Here is a 13,105-nt window from a genome sequence, read left to right on the forward strand (position 1 = left end):
AAAACAACGTGTTTTTCAATAAAAACTAATAAATCAATTTTTTAAAATAAAATTTTTAAAAATAAAGAACTTTTAATTCAAAATAAAAAAACCTAATTATTATTTTTAATTAACTTTCTTATAAATAAAATAAAATATTTTGATTATTAATTGTAATTAATTTCCTTTATATAATAAAAAGTTATTAATTAGTTTTTTAATTGAAACAAAATTTTTTAATTATTAATTAAATTAATTAATTTAGTTATTAAATGTATTATTAAAATAATTTATTTAATTATTAAATTAATTATTAATTAATTTTTTTAATTAGTTAAATAACCCCACATAACCTTGGAGTGCAGAATCCAAGGTATCTGTAGGCAGATTTCCCAAAATTCCCTAGGCAAAAAAATAAATAATAATAATAAAAATAATTTAAAAATAAATAAAATAAAAATCAATAGATAATTATAATGTTCATTATAATGTAATGACTCGATAGAGTTTGGAGCTCAGTTTTAAATTTGACGTTGCAGTTTGAAATACGTAGCTATATTTTTACTTAATTTGAGAAATTACATATTTTTATTTTATTAATTTATTTTATTATGAATTATTGTATTGTGAACCGTTATTTATTTATTTATTTATGGTATTTTATTATTTATTTTGCATGTGCTATTTATTATTTTTATTTATTATTAATTTTCATAATTGTATTTTTAATGTTTCATAAATTTTAATTTTTTTTATTAATTAATTTTTAATTTGTTATTAACTTGTTACTAATTTTATTATTGATTATTATTTTTCACAATTTTAAATTTAAACAATTTTTTTCAATTATTTTTAAATTTATTTGATGAATATTAATTTTTTTATAATTTTCTTTTACTCGAGACTCTACTCCATCGTCAGGGCATAAAAATTTAAGTCTTCATCTATTTTAATTATATTTTTTTTTTGGTAAGATAATTATCCATTAATTTTTATTTTATTTATTTATTGTTAAATTATTTTTATTTTAATCATGTATATAATTTTTATTATTATTTTAATTTTGTATATTTTTTTGGATAGACTTCCTGAAGAGGAAATCATTTAGATTTCTGAATTTTAATTTAAAAATTTTGTTTAATAGAATAGGAAAGGCTAAAAAAATACATAAAGTTTGAAAAATGAGGAATACTTTATAATAAACGATAATAAAATTTCTATAATGCAAAAATTTTTAAATTTTTAAACAAATATTTTCTGTCTGAAAAAATTTTACACTGAAAAAAATGTATTTGATTCAAATAACCGATTAATTGACCGATCAATTAAATCAATGTAAAATGTAAAATTTTTCTTTTGAAAATTGTTGATTGAGAAATGTTTAAAAACATTTGTTTGGAAAAATCGCCCCCAAAAAGTGTTTTCCCGCGTTTCATATCTCACTCCTAAATAATTAGAGATACTTAGTTCCGATTTATCATGATAATTAGGGGAATTCATGATGATAAAGAATATTCTCGGAATTCGCAAGTAATTTTTGAAATAAATATTGAAAAACAAAATAACAAAAGTTGGATTTTTGGCAAAAGTGAGATCTATGTGTCAGTGGTCAAGGAGGTGGCGCCGATTCTCGGAAGTGGCCGCGACTTTAACTAAGGAAATGTATTATAACCTCGCAAATTACTCCACTTTGAATCGTTAATAAAATAATTTTCTCGCAAAATTTTATCCTCTCAAAATGAGACCGTGATATCAAACCGTTTCTCTATATTTACCAAAAAACCCTGACTGAAAATATTCTTTTCTTATTTCTTTTTAAATGAGAACGATGAGAACGCGATCACGAAAACATTATTTTTTCCCGGATTCACACATTTAAATATACAACGAAATAAAAGAATTTAATTTACTATAATTAATTATATATAGTTAAGAAAAACAACAATTTTTTTTATAAATTGTATACAATTTTAATCTTAAATTTGAATGAGAAATGATCGCTTTGTTAGTATTTTCAAACATTTCCGCCTTTAATAGACCGAAGATTGACGAAGTAATCCGATTGGTCCGATTATAAGAGGCACACGAAGGGCACATGTGGGCACATGATCTACACTAACGCCACCCTGGATTAATGTGCCTAAACTAACGCCTCGCCGCATCTAGTATATTTATCTAATGTACGGTCACAGCTCGGCTGCCTGCCTGCCTGCCTGCAGGTCGTCATGGCAATACATAAGAGTAAGAGAGTCAGACAATTTAAATTATTCGTCTCCTCTCTCTTACTCTCGTGGCGGCTGCCTGCGCAGGCAGGCAGGCAGCCGAGGTGTGACCGTGCCATTAGATAAATATACTAGATGCGGCGAGGCGTTAGTTTAGGCACATTAATCCAGGGTGGCGTTAGTGTAGATCATGTGCCCACATGTGCCCTTCGTGTGCCTCTTATAATCGGACCAATCGGATTACTTCGTCAATCTTCGGTCTATTAAAGGCGGAAATGTTTGAAAATACTAACAAAGCGATCATTTCTCATTCAAATTTAAGATTAAAATTGTATACAATTTATAAAAAAAATTGTTGTTTTTCTTAACTATATATAATTAATTATAGTAAATTAAATTCTTTTATTTCGTTGTATATTTAAATGTGTGAATCCGGGAAAAAATAATGTTTTCGTGATCGCGTTCTCATCGTTCTCATTTAAAAAGAAATAAGAAAAGAATATTTTCAGTCAGGGTTTTTTGGTAAATATAGAGAAACGGTTTGATATCACGGTCTCATTTTGAGAGGATAAAATTTTGCGAGAAAATTATTTTATTAACGATTCAAAGTGGAGTAATTTGCGAGGTTATAATACATTTCCTTAGTTAAAGTCGCGGCCACTTCCGAGAATCGGCGCCACCTCCTTGACCACTGACACATAGATCTCACTTTTGCCAAAAATCCAACTTTTGTTATTTTGTTTTTCAATATTTATTTCAAAAATTACTTGCGAATTCCGAGAATATTCTTTATCATCATGAATTCCCCTAATTATCATGATAAATCGGAACTAAGTATCTCTAATTATTTAGGAGTGAGATATGAAACGCGGGAAAACACTTTTTGGGGGCGATTTTTCCAAACAAATGTTTTTAAACATTTCTCAATCAACAATTTTCAAAAGAAAAATTTTACATTTTACATTGATTTAATTGATCGGTCAATTAATCGGTTATTTGAATCAAATACATTTTTTTCAGTGTAAAATTTTTTCAGACAGAAAATATTTGTTTAAAAATTTAAAAATTTTTGCATTATAGAAATTTTATTATCGTTTATTATAAAGTATTCCTCATTTTTCAAACTTTATGTATTTTTTTAGCCTTTCCTATTCTATTAAACAAAATTTTTAAATTAAAATTCAGAAATCTAAATGATTTCCTCTTCAGGAAGTCTATCCAAAAAAATATACAAAATTAAAATAATAATAAAAATTATATACATGATTAAAATAAAAATAATTTAACAATAAATAAATAAAATAAAAATTAATGGATAATTATCTTACCAAAAAAAAAATATAATTAAAATAGATGAAGACTTAAATTTTTATGCCCTGACGATGGAGTAGAGTCTCGAGTAAAAGAAAATTATAAAAAAATTAATATTCATCAAATAAATTTAAAAATAATTGAAAAAAATTGTTTAAATTTAAAATTGTGAAAAATAATAATCAATAATAAAATTAGTAACAAGTTAATAACAAATTAAAAATTAATTAATAAAAAAAATTAAAATTTATGAAACATTAAAAATACAATTATGAAAATTAATAATAAATAAAAATAATAAATAGCACATGCAAAATAAATAATAAAATACCATAAATAAATAAATAAATAACGGTTCACAATACAATAATTCATAATAAAATAAATTAATAAAATAAAAATATGTAATTTCTCAAATTAAGTAAAAATATAGCTACGTATTTCAAACTGCAACGTCAAATTTAAAACTGAGCTCCAAACTCTATCGAGTCATTACATTATAATGAACATTATAATTATCTATTGATTTTTATTTTATTTATTTTTAAATTATTTTTATTATTATTATTTATTTTTTTGCCTAGGGAATTTTGGGAAATCTGCCTACAGATACCTTGGATTCTGCACTCCAAGGTTATGTGGGGTTATTTAACTAATTAAAAAAATTAATTAATAATTAATTTAATAATTAAATAAATTATTTTAATAATACATTTAATAACTAAATTAATTAATTTAATTAATAATTAAAAAATTTTGTTTCAATTAAAAAACTAATTAATAACTTTTTATTATATAAAGGAAATTAATTACAATTAATAATCAAAATATTTTATTTTATTTATAAGAAAGTTAATTAAAAATAATAATTAGGTTTTTTTATTTTGAATTAAAAGTTCTTTATTTTTAAAAATTTTATTTTAAAAAATTGATTTATTAGTTTTTATTGAAAAACACGTTGTTTTCAAAAAAAAAAAGTAGTGATATTGGCGAGAAATGAAATTCTAGCCTTTCACGACTCAAAAAACGCGATTTCCAAGCGGTATCCTTGGAAACGGCGAAAAGTTGAAGAGGGCAGCACTAACATACACTGATAATTTAGTATGCTATATATATCGGTAGTCCCCACCATCGACCCTCGCCGCATCTAGTATATTTATCTAAGATGTAAACAACGCCTAAAGGTGCATTTACACCGCCGTCGGTAGATAAAAAAATTGCGGAAAAATATCGGAATTGCGTTTATATTGCAATTCCTTTACTTTAACAATACACAAGTTCTAAATATTGTTATGCGTGTGACTAAAAATTTAAGATCAAACATTTTTTTAATTTAAGCATTGAAAGTTTAAAATAATAAAATTTAGAATTTGTAATTTTTCATACGTTTTCAAATATCTAAAATTTATTGTGGGGTAAGTGTGAATTTATTTATTTTCATCCGCCATTTTGAATTTTTAAAAACGAACATCGGATTCGTAATCAGCGACTCCAAAAACCCTCGAGTAACGAATTTTAAATGAATTTGTTTAATTTTAGAAAAGTTTGTAATATTTGGTTTTTTTTGGCAAATATTGATTTTCTAGTATATAAAAGCATCTTTATCATGAATTGGTTCCTTTATCAAGATTGAAATCGAATTTTGATTGTTTGAAATAACCTACAAATTAATTAAAACATACCCAAAATTAGAAAGATATTTTAAATTATGGGAAAAGCGAAAAGGAAAATATTTAAAATCTAAAAACAATTTTAATGGTTTCACATTTTTTATGAAATATATATTATTACTTACAAATTCATGTATTTCTTAAGAAAATAAAGACCTCACTGCGGATTGAAAAAGAAAAAAACGTATTTTTTATTTAATGTCACATCACTTAAAATATTTTAAACAAACTTTTAATAAGCGTTTGATTTGTTAATCTTAATGAGCCGACAAACAAAACAATGATTTTAAGCTCAAAGCTTAGTTAACACGATGTAACCGCAATATACATCAATAAATATGAACTCTGAAATTAACGTGGTATTAATAATTATTTATAAAATTTAAATTATATTTTAATACATTGATGAGAAGAAATCATTAAATGAAAATTTCTTCATGGTAGAAAAAAGATACATAACAAATTATTCAACAAAACTGATCTTTGCGTTATTTGTCATAAAATTACATTTTAGGAACAAGCGGCTGAAAATCTTCGCAAATCTACAATAGAGAGATACTGGAGAATGTGACGAATATCAGAACTAGAAATTTGAATTCTGTAACATTTTTTAACCATACGATACATTAACGTCGTGCTCTTATCGATGCAATTTCTTCTTCTTTCTGCTATTTCGACACTTGCCTTCAAAAAATCAGCATATATCGGAAATTTCATTTGTGAAGATTTTATTGCAGTGAGGAAATCTTCATTGTTTGAGTACCCTGCAACTTTATTCATTGATTTCGTTAATACATCACAGAAAGTGAAATTTAAATTTTTATTAACCTTCGTACTTTGCATGACAATTTTCTCCTCTATACAATTTTCTTGCCAATCAATAAGATCATTTAATTCACTATCTTCAAACGGAGTTAGATCACAATTTGTATTCAGCAATACTAAACGACTAAATAATAATTTTAATAATTCCATTTTAATCTTCTTCTCTGCGTCATTCTCATCTTCATCGTAATCATTAATAATTTCTGAAAGTGTGCCTAAAAGATTACGAACGTTTCTCGAGTAACCAATTGAGAGCAATTTGAACTTGCTATATTTAATGCAAGTGTATATTTCTATATCAAAACACGATTTCAAGTCAATATTATATTCCATCATAAGTTCTAATAACTCTGGTGGGTAATAAGTTATTGGACCATAGTTTTCCAATAAAAATGGTTCAGAAAAATCTGTAACTTCATCTTCACTTAGATAATTAAATATGCTTCTAACAATTTCAGGACGAAATACAGAATCAACTACAGCCGATCTTTTTGACTTAAACTTTGAATTATTGATAATTGATGAAACTCTTATTTCAATTGCGTAGTAAAATAAATATTCATTGATTTCACTATTCGAATACTGGATTAACATCTCCGTCACTTTTACCAATCCATCAAACACTGAAGGAGTAACAGGTATGAATACATGAATTGGGCCAGAATAAATCTCCAAAGCCGTTTTTAATGGTAATTCACCGCATTTACAGGTTTTAGAGGGATCAGCACCATGATTTAGAAGAAATTTAACTACAGCTGGTTGCGCTGCAGATGCTGCGAAATGTAATGGTGTTCGGTGATAATCTTCAGTTCGTAAATTAACATCAGCTCCAGCTTCCAATAGCAGTTTCACTAGTCTCGGGTGCTCGAATGTTGCTGCGAGGTGAAGGGGACTTATACATTTAAACAGACTGTCAACGGGATAACCAGCGTTTAGAAGAATCTCTAATATTTCTTCACTGCCACTTTCAACGGCAATGTAAACGGCTAATTTTCTGGCGAAAGTGTCCGATTCATATTCGTTTGATGGTTCATTTACAATTGCCTCGACAGTTTCCAGTTGGCTCATTCGAATAGCCAAATGAAGTTGCTTTTCTTTAAAACACGTTTTTGCATTAATTTTCGACAACCTTGTTACTAAATATTTCAACATGTCATGACGACCCGAATGAAATGTAGCATTAAATACCTCATCTAAATTTATTGCTTTAATACCAATATCGACTAGAAATTTTAAAGTCTCCAAACTGCCTTCAAAAATAAGTGATCTAAATAAGCATAATTTATCTTCCTTAACTGTTGCGATGCTTTTTTCACCATTCTTCACGAGATATTCAAGAATGTCCAAACGACCAGATGATACTGCAAGTTTAAGAGAAGAACCATATTCAACTGGAATGTCGACTGTGTTACATCCGTTCGCCATGAGCAGTTTTACCATTTCAAAATTTCCTTCCTTAACTGCGTTACAAAGAGGTCCCATATATGTCAAATCGTTGTTACTCAAAACTGCACCGTGTTTAAAAAGAATTTCGGCCATTTGAACGTTTCCTTTCTCCAATGAAACATCGAGCGGTGTATTGTCCTCAAAATCTTGTACCCCAATTGTGGCACCATTACCTAAAAGAGTCTTTGCAATCTCCGCATGTCCTCCTGCAGTCGCCACATGCAACAATGTCCTTCCTCGTATCGTTTCCGTCGCCGAATATTTCTCGAGCAGAGAATGGACAAGATTCAATTCTCCATTGTGGACTGCGAGAAACAATTCATTGTAGTCAGAAGTATCGTCGTAATTATTTGAACTATCCATGACAACAAATTGAAGAATTAGGTCCGAGTACAATTTACTGAAGCTTTGATAGTGATCGACAATCCCGAATAGGAGAAACAGCTCCAATTAAATATTCTGTAACAAAAATAAGAAAGTTTGTATCACTTATTTAAATAAATTCTTATTGTACTATAAGAATATTTAGTACTATAATATAGTACTATATTATAGTACTATAATATTTAGTACTATAAGAAGATAATGATAATAAATTATAACAAAACATCAGAAATTTTGATTATTCTTCAGATTTTGTAATGCTTTTTTGTTTTTGAAAAATCTAACGCTTCATATTTAAAACTTTAATATTTAATAAAATTTTTATTTCTAATTTTGTAAAAGAAACGTTTTTTTAATCGTAATATTAAAAAAAGTTATGATACTAAACTGTTTTTCTTTGGTTTCTAGTTTTTATTTAGACGCATACACAGTAAATCTTGATGTTTTAAAATAACACAAAAATAAATTAAATTAATCTGCAACGCTTTAATTTACACTATAAAAAAAGTTTTCGTTCATTGTAACCGGAGATATTAGACTTTAAAAAATCTAAGACTTTAAAAAATAAGACTCATGAACAATTGTAAGTAAAATAATAAACTAATTACGAAATGAATGTATTTAATATGCAAATGCTATTGAAAAATTAAAATTTGAACTTCTGTAGTAGTTTTATTATACACTTTTTATTGGCGATTTCTATATAAACGCTTCTTTCACAATATTTCAACAATCAGTCGCGCTTAATTTTTCAAAAATTTCAATTTTATAAAAAAATAGTTATGGAAAAATAAATTAAATCGTAAAGAAGTTAAAAGTTACATATATTAAGTTTTTCGTATTATGCTTTTCGGTTACTAAAATAATGCAAAAAAAATTGTTTTTTTTTGCAAAGTCCCTGCCTATATGCCTCAGTTTTGATTGATCCTACATATTTTTTAAAAATTGTAGACAAAATTCGAAACTTAAATGAATGTCGTTTATATAAGTAATGACATCTCGCGAAACAAAAAGATTATTTCTTTTTAATTCGAAACATTTATTGTTACATGCATTCAAAATGTGCAGTGGAAAAATGTCAAAAAATACAATGGATCAAGTTTTTGTGATATTGTTAACTTCACTTATTGTCGATTTATATTTAAAAAAACCGAGAAACAAATAAATAAATATGTCTTCTTCTTCTTACTTCTTACTTTTTTAGTGGCCTATTGCAGATACAGCCATTTCTATTAAATAAATATGTAATTAAATTAGTTTCTATTGATAATACTAACCATGCTTAATGCAATATCAACATATCTTTCTTTCTTTCTTTCTTTTAGTTTTAATGGCAATATCAACATATCACTTTCATAAACTCGATGATTTTTCGTGACGAAACGTCCGAAACATTAAACTAATGATGGAATTTTACAACGTTTGGATTACAGAATCCAAAACTTTTTAACTTTTACTTATTTTACATAAGTATTTAAATACACTTTATAGAATTTTTTCTTCTTTTTATTTAATTTATAGAATTAGATTTGCAAATCAAAATCAAGAGACAGTTGATGAAAACATTTATAACCATAAATAAAAAGTATTAATCGCAATAGAGTGGAAACTTCAGCTGTGGGAACAAAACGTCAAAATAAGGGTGCGATCACATGTGAGCAGAATACATCGACCGAAAGCAAAAAAAAACAACAATATCTACCTATCTCTTTTGCACTATTGGTTCTATTGTTATGTGGGATTAAAAATTGACTACCAACCATTTTTTTAATTTAAAAACAATGTAAGTTTAAAATATAATTAAATTTAGAATTTTTCGTATGATTACAGCGTCTTACTTTTAAAAATGTATCACTTCTGAACATCTGAATTTGATTATATTGCGGGAAATAATTAAATAAAAATAATAAATTTATTGTATTATTTATAAAAATATATCCTCTCTTTTGAATCATGTGCTACTTTTCGTAATAAACTTTATCTGGTAACATGGGTGATTCTCCCGAAATACTCCTTTTTGTGAGTTACAAACAGAAAAGAAAAAAAATTATTATTTATGGATTAATGCAGTCAATTATATTGAGCTTTCAAAAATCTACCACCTCTATAGCATGATCATGCTAACTTTTAGCTTTTAAAGTATATATTTTAAATTAAAATTTACAAAAAAATTAAGAGGTTAAAATTTGGCACCGGCGTTTTTTATTATATATATTTTTCTATTTACAAAAAATTATTTAAAAATTATAATTTATTAATATTATCTATAAATTTTATAGATTTTGAAATACTTACAGTTATCAAAAATCTCTTTAAACAATTGTCAAAAATTATTTTTCATACATTTTAGGTTCACTTTTCACTGGCAGTTTGTAAACAACCGACAATCATATCAATTTTTAATTTTTATTCAAAAAGTGAGAGGAATGACGGGTGAGAGGAATGACGATTTCAACATTTTTTAATTTTATTTAATTGACAAATAATTTTCCTCCAGCTTAGAATGCCCTATCATGTTTATAAAGGATAACTTTATGTGAAAAAAAATTTGCGATCAATTTATATATATTAATATTGTTTTTATTAGGGGTGAGAGGAATGACGCTTTAGGTTGTGAATCTCTGCTTATGTCTCAATTTTAATTTTTTTAACGCAAAATAATGACGTTTTTTAAAAAGTAACTTAAGAAATTAATATTAGAGATGTTAATTTAAATATTGATCACAATAATTAAGAATATCTCTACCCACAGCAAAAATATTGGATAATATTCAACGAGTGAGAGGAATGACGCGGTACTACATGACAAATTTCATTTTCTATATTTAAAAAAACTACACGACATATTTTATTTATATTTTTGAAAATTATTCTCAAATATCATAACTTTTAGAAAAAATTAATAAAGTACCAATTTTCATGTTTTAAATAATTGTTTTTCCTATTGAAAAAATGAAAAGCACTTAGATGACAGGTTAGAAAATCGATTTTGAGGTGGTAAAATATTTTAAAAATGTATTAAACAATAAAATTTTACAACTTTTTCTTGCAGAACATTTAGAAAAAGTGATAAAATAGGGAAATATGACTTGGTATTTTCCCAAATGATTATAATTATTTAGAAAATCTTGATTACATGCAAAATGAGGTTTTTTGGAGAATCACCCCTATACTGATTGATTTAGTTATAGTCCCAGTAATTTGAATTTAGATTTATTTATTATACTGTAAATTTATTTTTTTTCGTGATTCTTTGTAGGATCGTGAGTATAGCAATCAATAAAAGGATCTCATAAAGGATTTTTCATAGAATATTAAGATGGGAATCACATACAGAAGATTTCCCTTTCCAATGCAAATTCAAAAATTAGTGAAACTTTCAGAGATTCAAATTTAGAGTGAAAATTTATAGAAACCAAATAGTTATAAGATTTTATAAACATATATTTTTACGAAACGTAATATTATATTTACAGATTATCATAGTGTTCAAAATTAAAAGGCCTCACTGAGAGCCTTAAAAAATAAGAAAAATAATTTTTATTTTAATATCACATCACTTTGACATTTTTAACAATATGTTCAAAATATCATTTAATTTGTTAATGATTTTATGTCGACGTACAAAAAATAGTTCAAAGCTTAGAACTTAACAATAACGTAATCACAGTATACATCTATGTATTAAAACTCTATAATCAACTAAATATTAATAATAATTATTAAAAAATTTAAATTACTTTTCATTACATTCATTGGACTTAAATGTCAATTTCTTTATCATAAAAAACACATAATAAATTATACAAACAAAAATATTTGCGTTAATTCAGTAGTAGCTACTTTTTAGGAACAAGCTGCAGAAAATCTTTGCAAATCTACAACTGAAAGATACTGAAAAATGTGATAAATATCAGCATTTGGAATTCGGATTTTATGACTTTGTTCAATTACACTAAACATTAAACAAACACACTCGTTTATAAATTCTTTTTTAGTTTCTGCTATTTCGACATTCGCTTTTATAAACTCAGCATACGCTGGAAATTCTGTTTGAGAATAATCAACTGCCTTCACAAAATTCTTGTTGTTTGCGTACATGGCCAGTTTTTCAACTGGTCGGGTTAAGACATCGTAGAAAGTGACGTTTAAATCAATATCAATTTTCGTCTTTCGCATAATATCTATCTGCCTTATACATTCTATTCTCCAATCATTGAGATTGTTTTCTTGACAAAATTCTAACACGCCTGGATGACATTCTTTCTTCAACAGTCCTCTTGCAATTGCCATATGCAGCAACGACTTGGCAAGTATCGTTTCCGTCAACGAATATCTATCCAACAGAGAAAAAGCAAGATGAAACTCTCCATTTTGGACTGCGAGAAACACTTCATTGTAGTCAAAAGTATCATCATAATCATTCGAACGATCCATGGCAACAAATTGAAGATTAAGATCCCAATGTGAAGCTCACTGTCGTTTTGACTGTGATTTGCAATCTGAAACGGGAAGTATTGCACAAATTCTGTATTCTGGAACAAAAATTATAAAATTTTAATTAATTATTCAAAATAAGTTCTTGCTATCGTCTTCGCTTCTTAAAAAGTATTTTTATACAATGTAAATTTAGGTTTGTATAATTTGACAGACTCATGAACATACTCCGCTAATATCAGTCAAATAACGAATTCAACCGGAATACTTTAATAAAAAAAAAGCTCTAAATTGACAGGCGGGCAAAAAACTCGTTAAAGGCAATGAGTGCGGTACGTATAGTCAAAAGATGATTTCACATTATTTGCTTTTTAAACATTCAATAGATACATAACAAAGAACAATTATTACCAACAATAAAACGGTGTAAAGTTGTAAACAAATTGTCCTAACCTCATCGCATAGTACACAGCGATTTCTCAGCAATTAAGAAGACAAATACACGTGTTTATAATAAGTTATAGTCGGATTTAGTATTTCGAACGTTTTAAATCTTCTTATTTTACAAAAAAACAACGTTTATTATTTATTTCTCAGTATGAACAGTATTATTGTGTCGTCCGCGGTTTGTTCTTTGTTGTCACTCCGACAATCACTGACATTACATTTATCCCCACTCCCTAGTGACATTCTAATGAGCTTTCTACAATAACTTTTTTCCATGAAGGGAGTTCTGTGCCCGATTAGAAAAAAAAGCCTATTGTGGACAGAGCCTTCGGACTTTAATGTATGCTGCAATTCGGCGATTGTGAATTCTACTTAATAGTCGTT

General features: G+C 26.6%; 2 protein-coding genes across 5 annotated transcripts; both read right to left on the minus strand.

Annotated features, from left to right (window-relative positions):
- Positions 1-5,285: 5,285 nt before the first annotated feature.
- On the minus strand, positions 5,286-9,405 carry LOC122505278 (ankyrin-3-like). The gene is made up of 2 exons (XM_043616789.1): positions 9,115-9,405; positions 5,286-7,912 (listed from the first exon to the last, which is right to left on the minus strand). The coding sequence occupies exon 2, from the start codon at positions 7,814-7,816 to the stop codon at positions 5,693-5,695; it is 2,124 nt and encodes a 707-aa protein (XP_043472724.1). The 5' UTR covers positions 7,817-7,912; positions 9,115-9,405; the 3' UTR covers positions 5,286-5,692.
- Positions 9,406-11,311: 1,906 nt separating this feature from the next.
- LOC122505327 lies at positions 11,312-12,924 on the minus strand. 4 transcript variants are annotated; one of them, XM_043616865.1, is made up of 2 exons: positions 12,728-12,924; positions 11,312-12,339 (listed from the first exon to the last, which is right to left on the minus strand). In XM_043616865.1, the coding sequence occupies exon 2, from the start codon at positions 12,272-12,274 to the stop codon at positions 11,684-11,686; it is 591 nt and encodes a 196-aa protein (XP_043472800.1). In that variant the 5' UTR covers positions 12,275-12,339; positions 12,728-12,924; the 3' UTR covers positions 11,312-11,683. The 4 variants fall into 4 exon arrangements, with proteins under 4 accessions (XP_043472800.1, XP_043472793.1, XP_043472785.1 ...); XM_043616858.1 differs by having other exon boundaries at positions 12,686-12,924; XM_043616850.1 differs by having other exon boundaries at positions 11,313-12,372.
- Between the last annotated feature and the right edge of the window lie 181 nt (positions 12,925-13,105).

Source organism: Leptopilina heterotoma, unplaced genomic scaffold, assembly GCF_015476425.1.
Source record: "Leptopilina heterotoma isolate Lh14 unplaced genomic scaffold, ASM1547642v1 Lhet_113, whole genome shotgun sequence".
NCBI classification, from domain to species: Eukaryota; Metazoa; Arthropoda; class Insecta; order Hymenoptera; family Figitidae; genus Leptopilina; species Leptopilina heterotoma.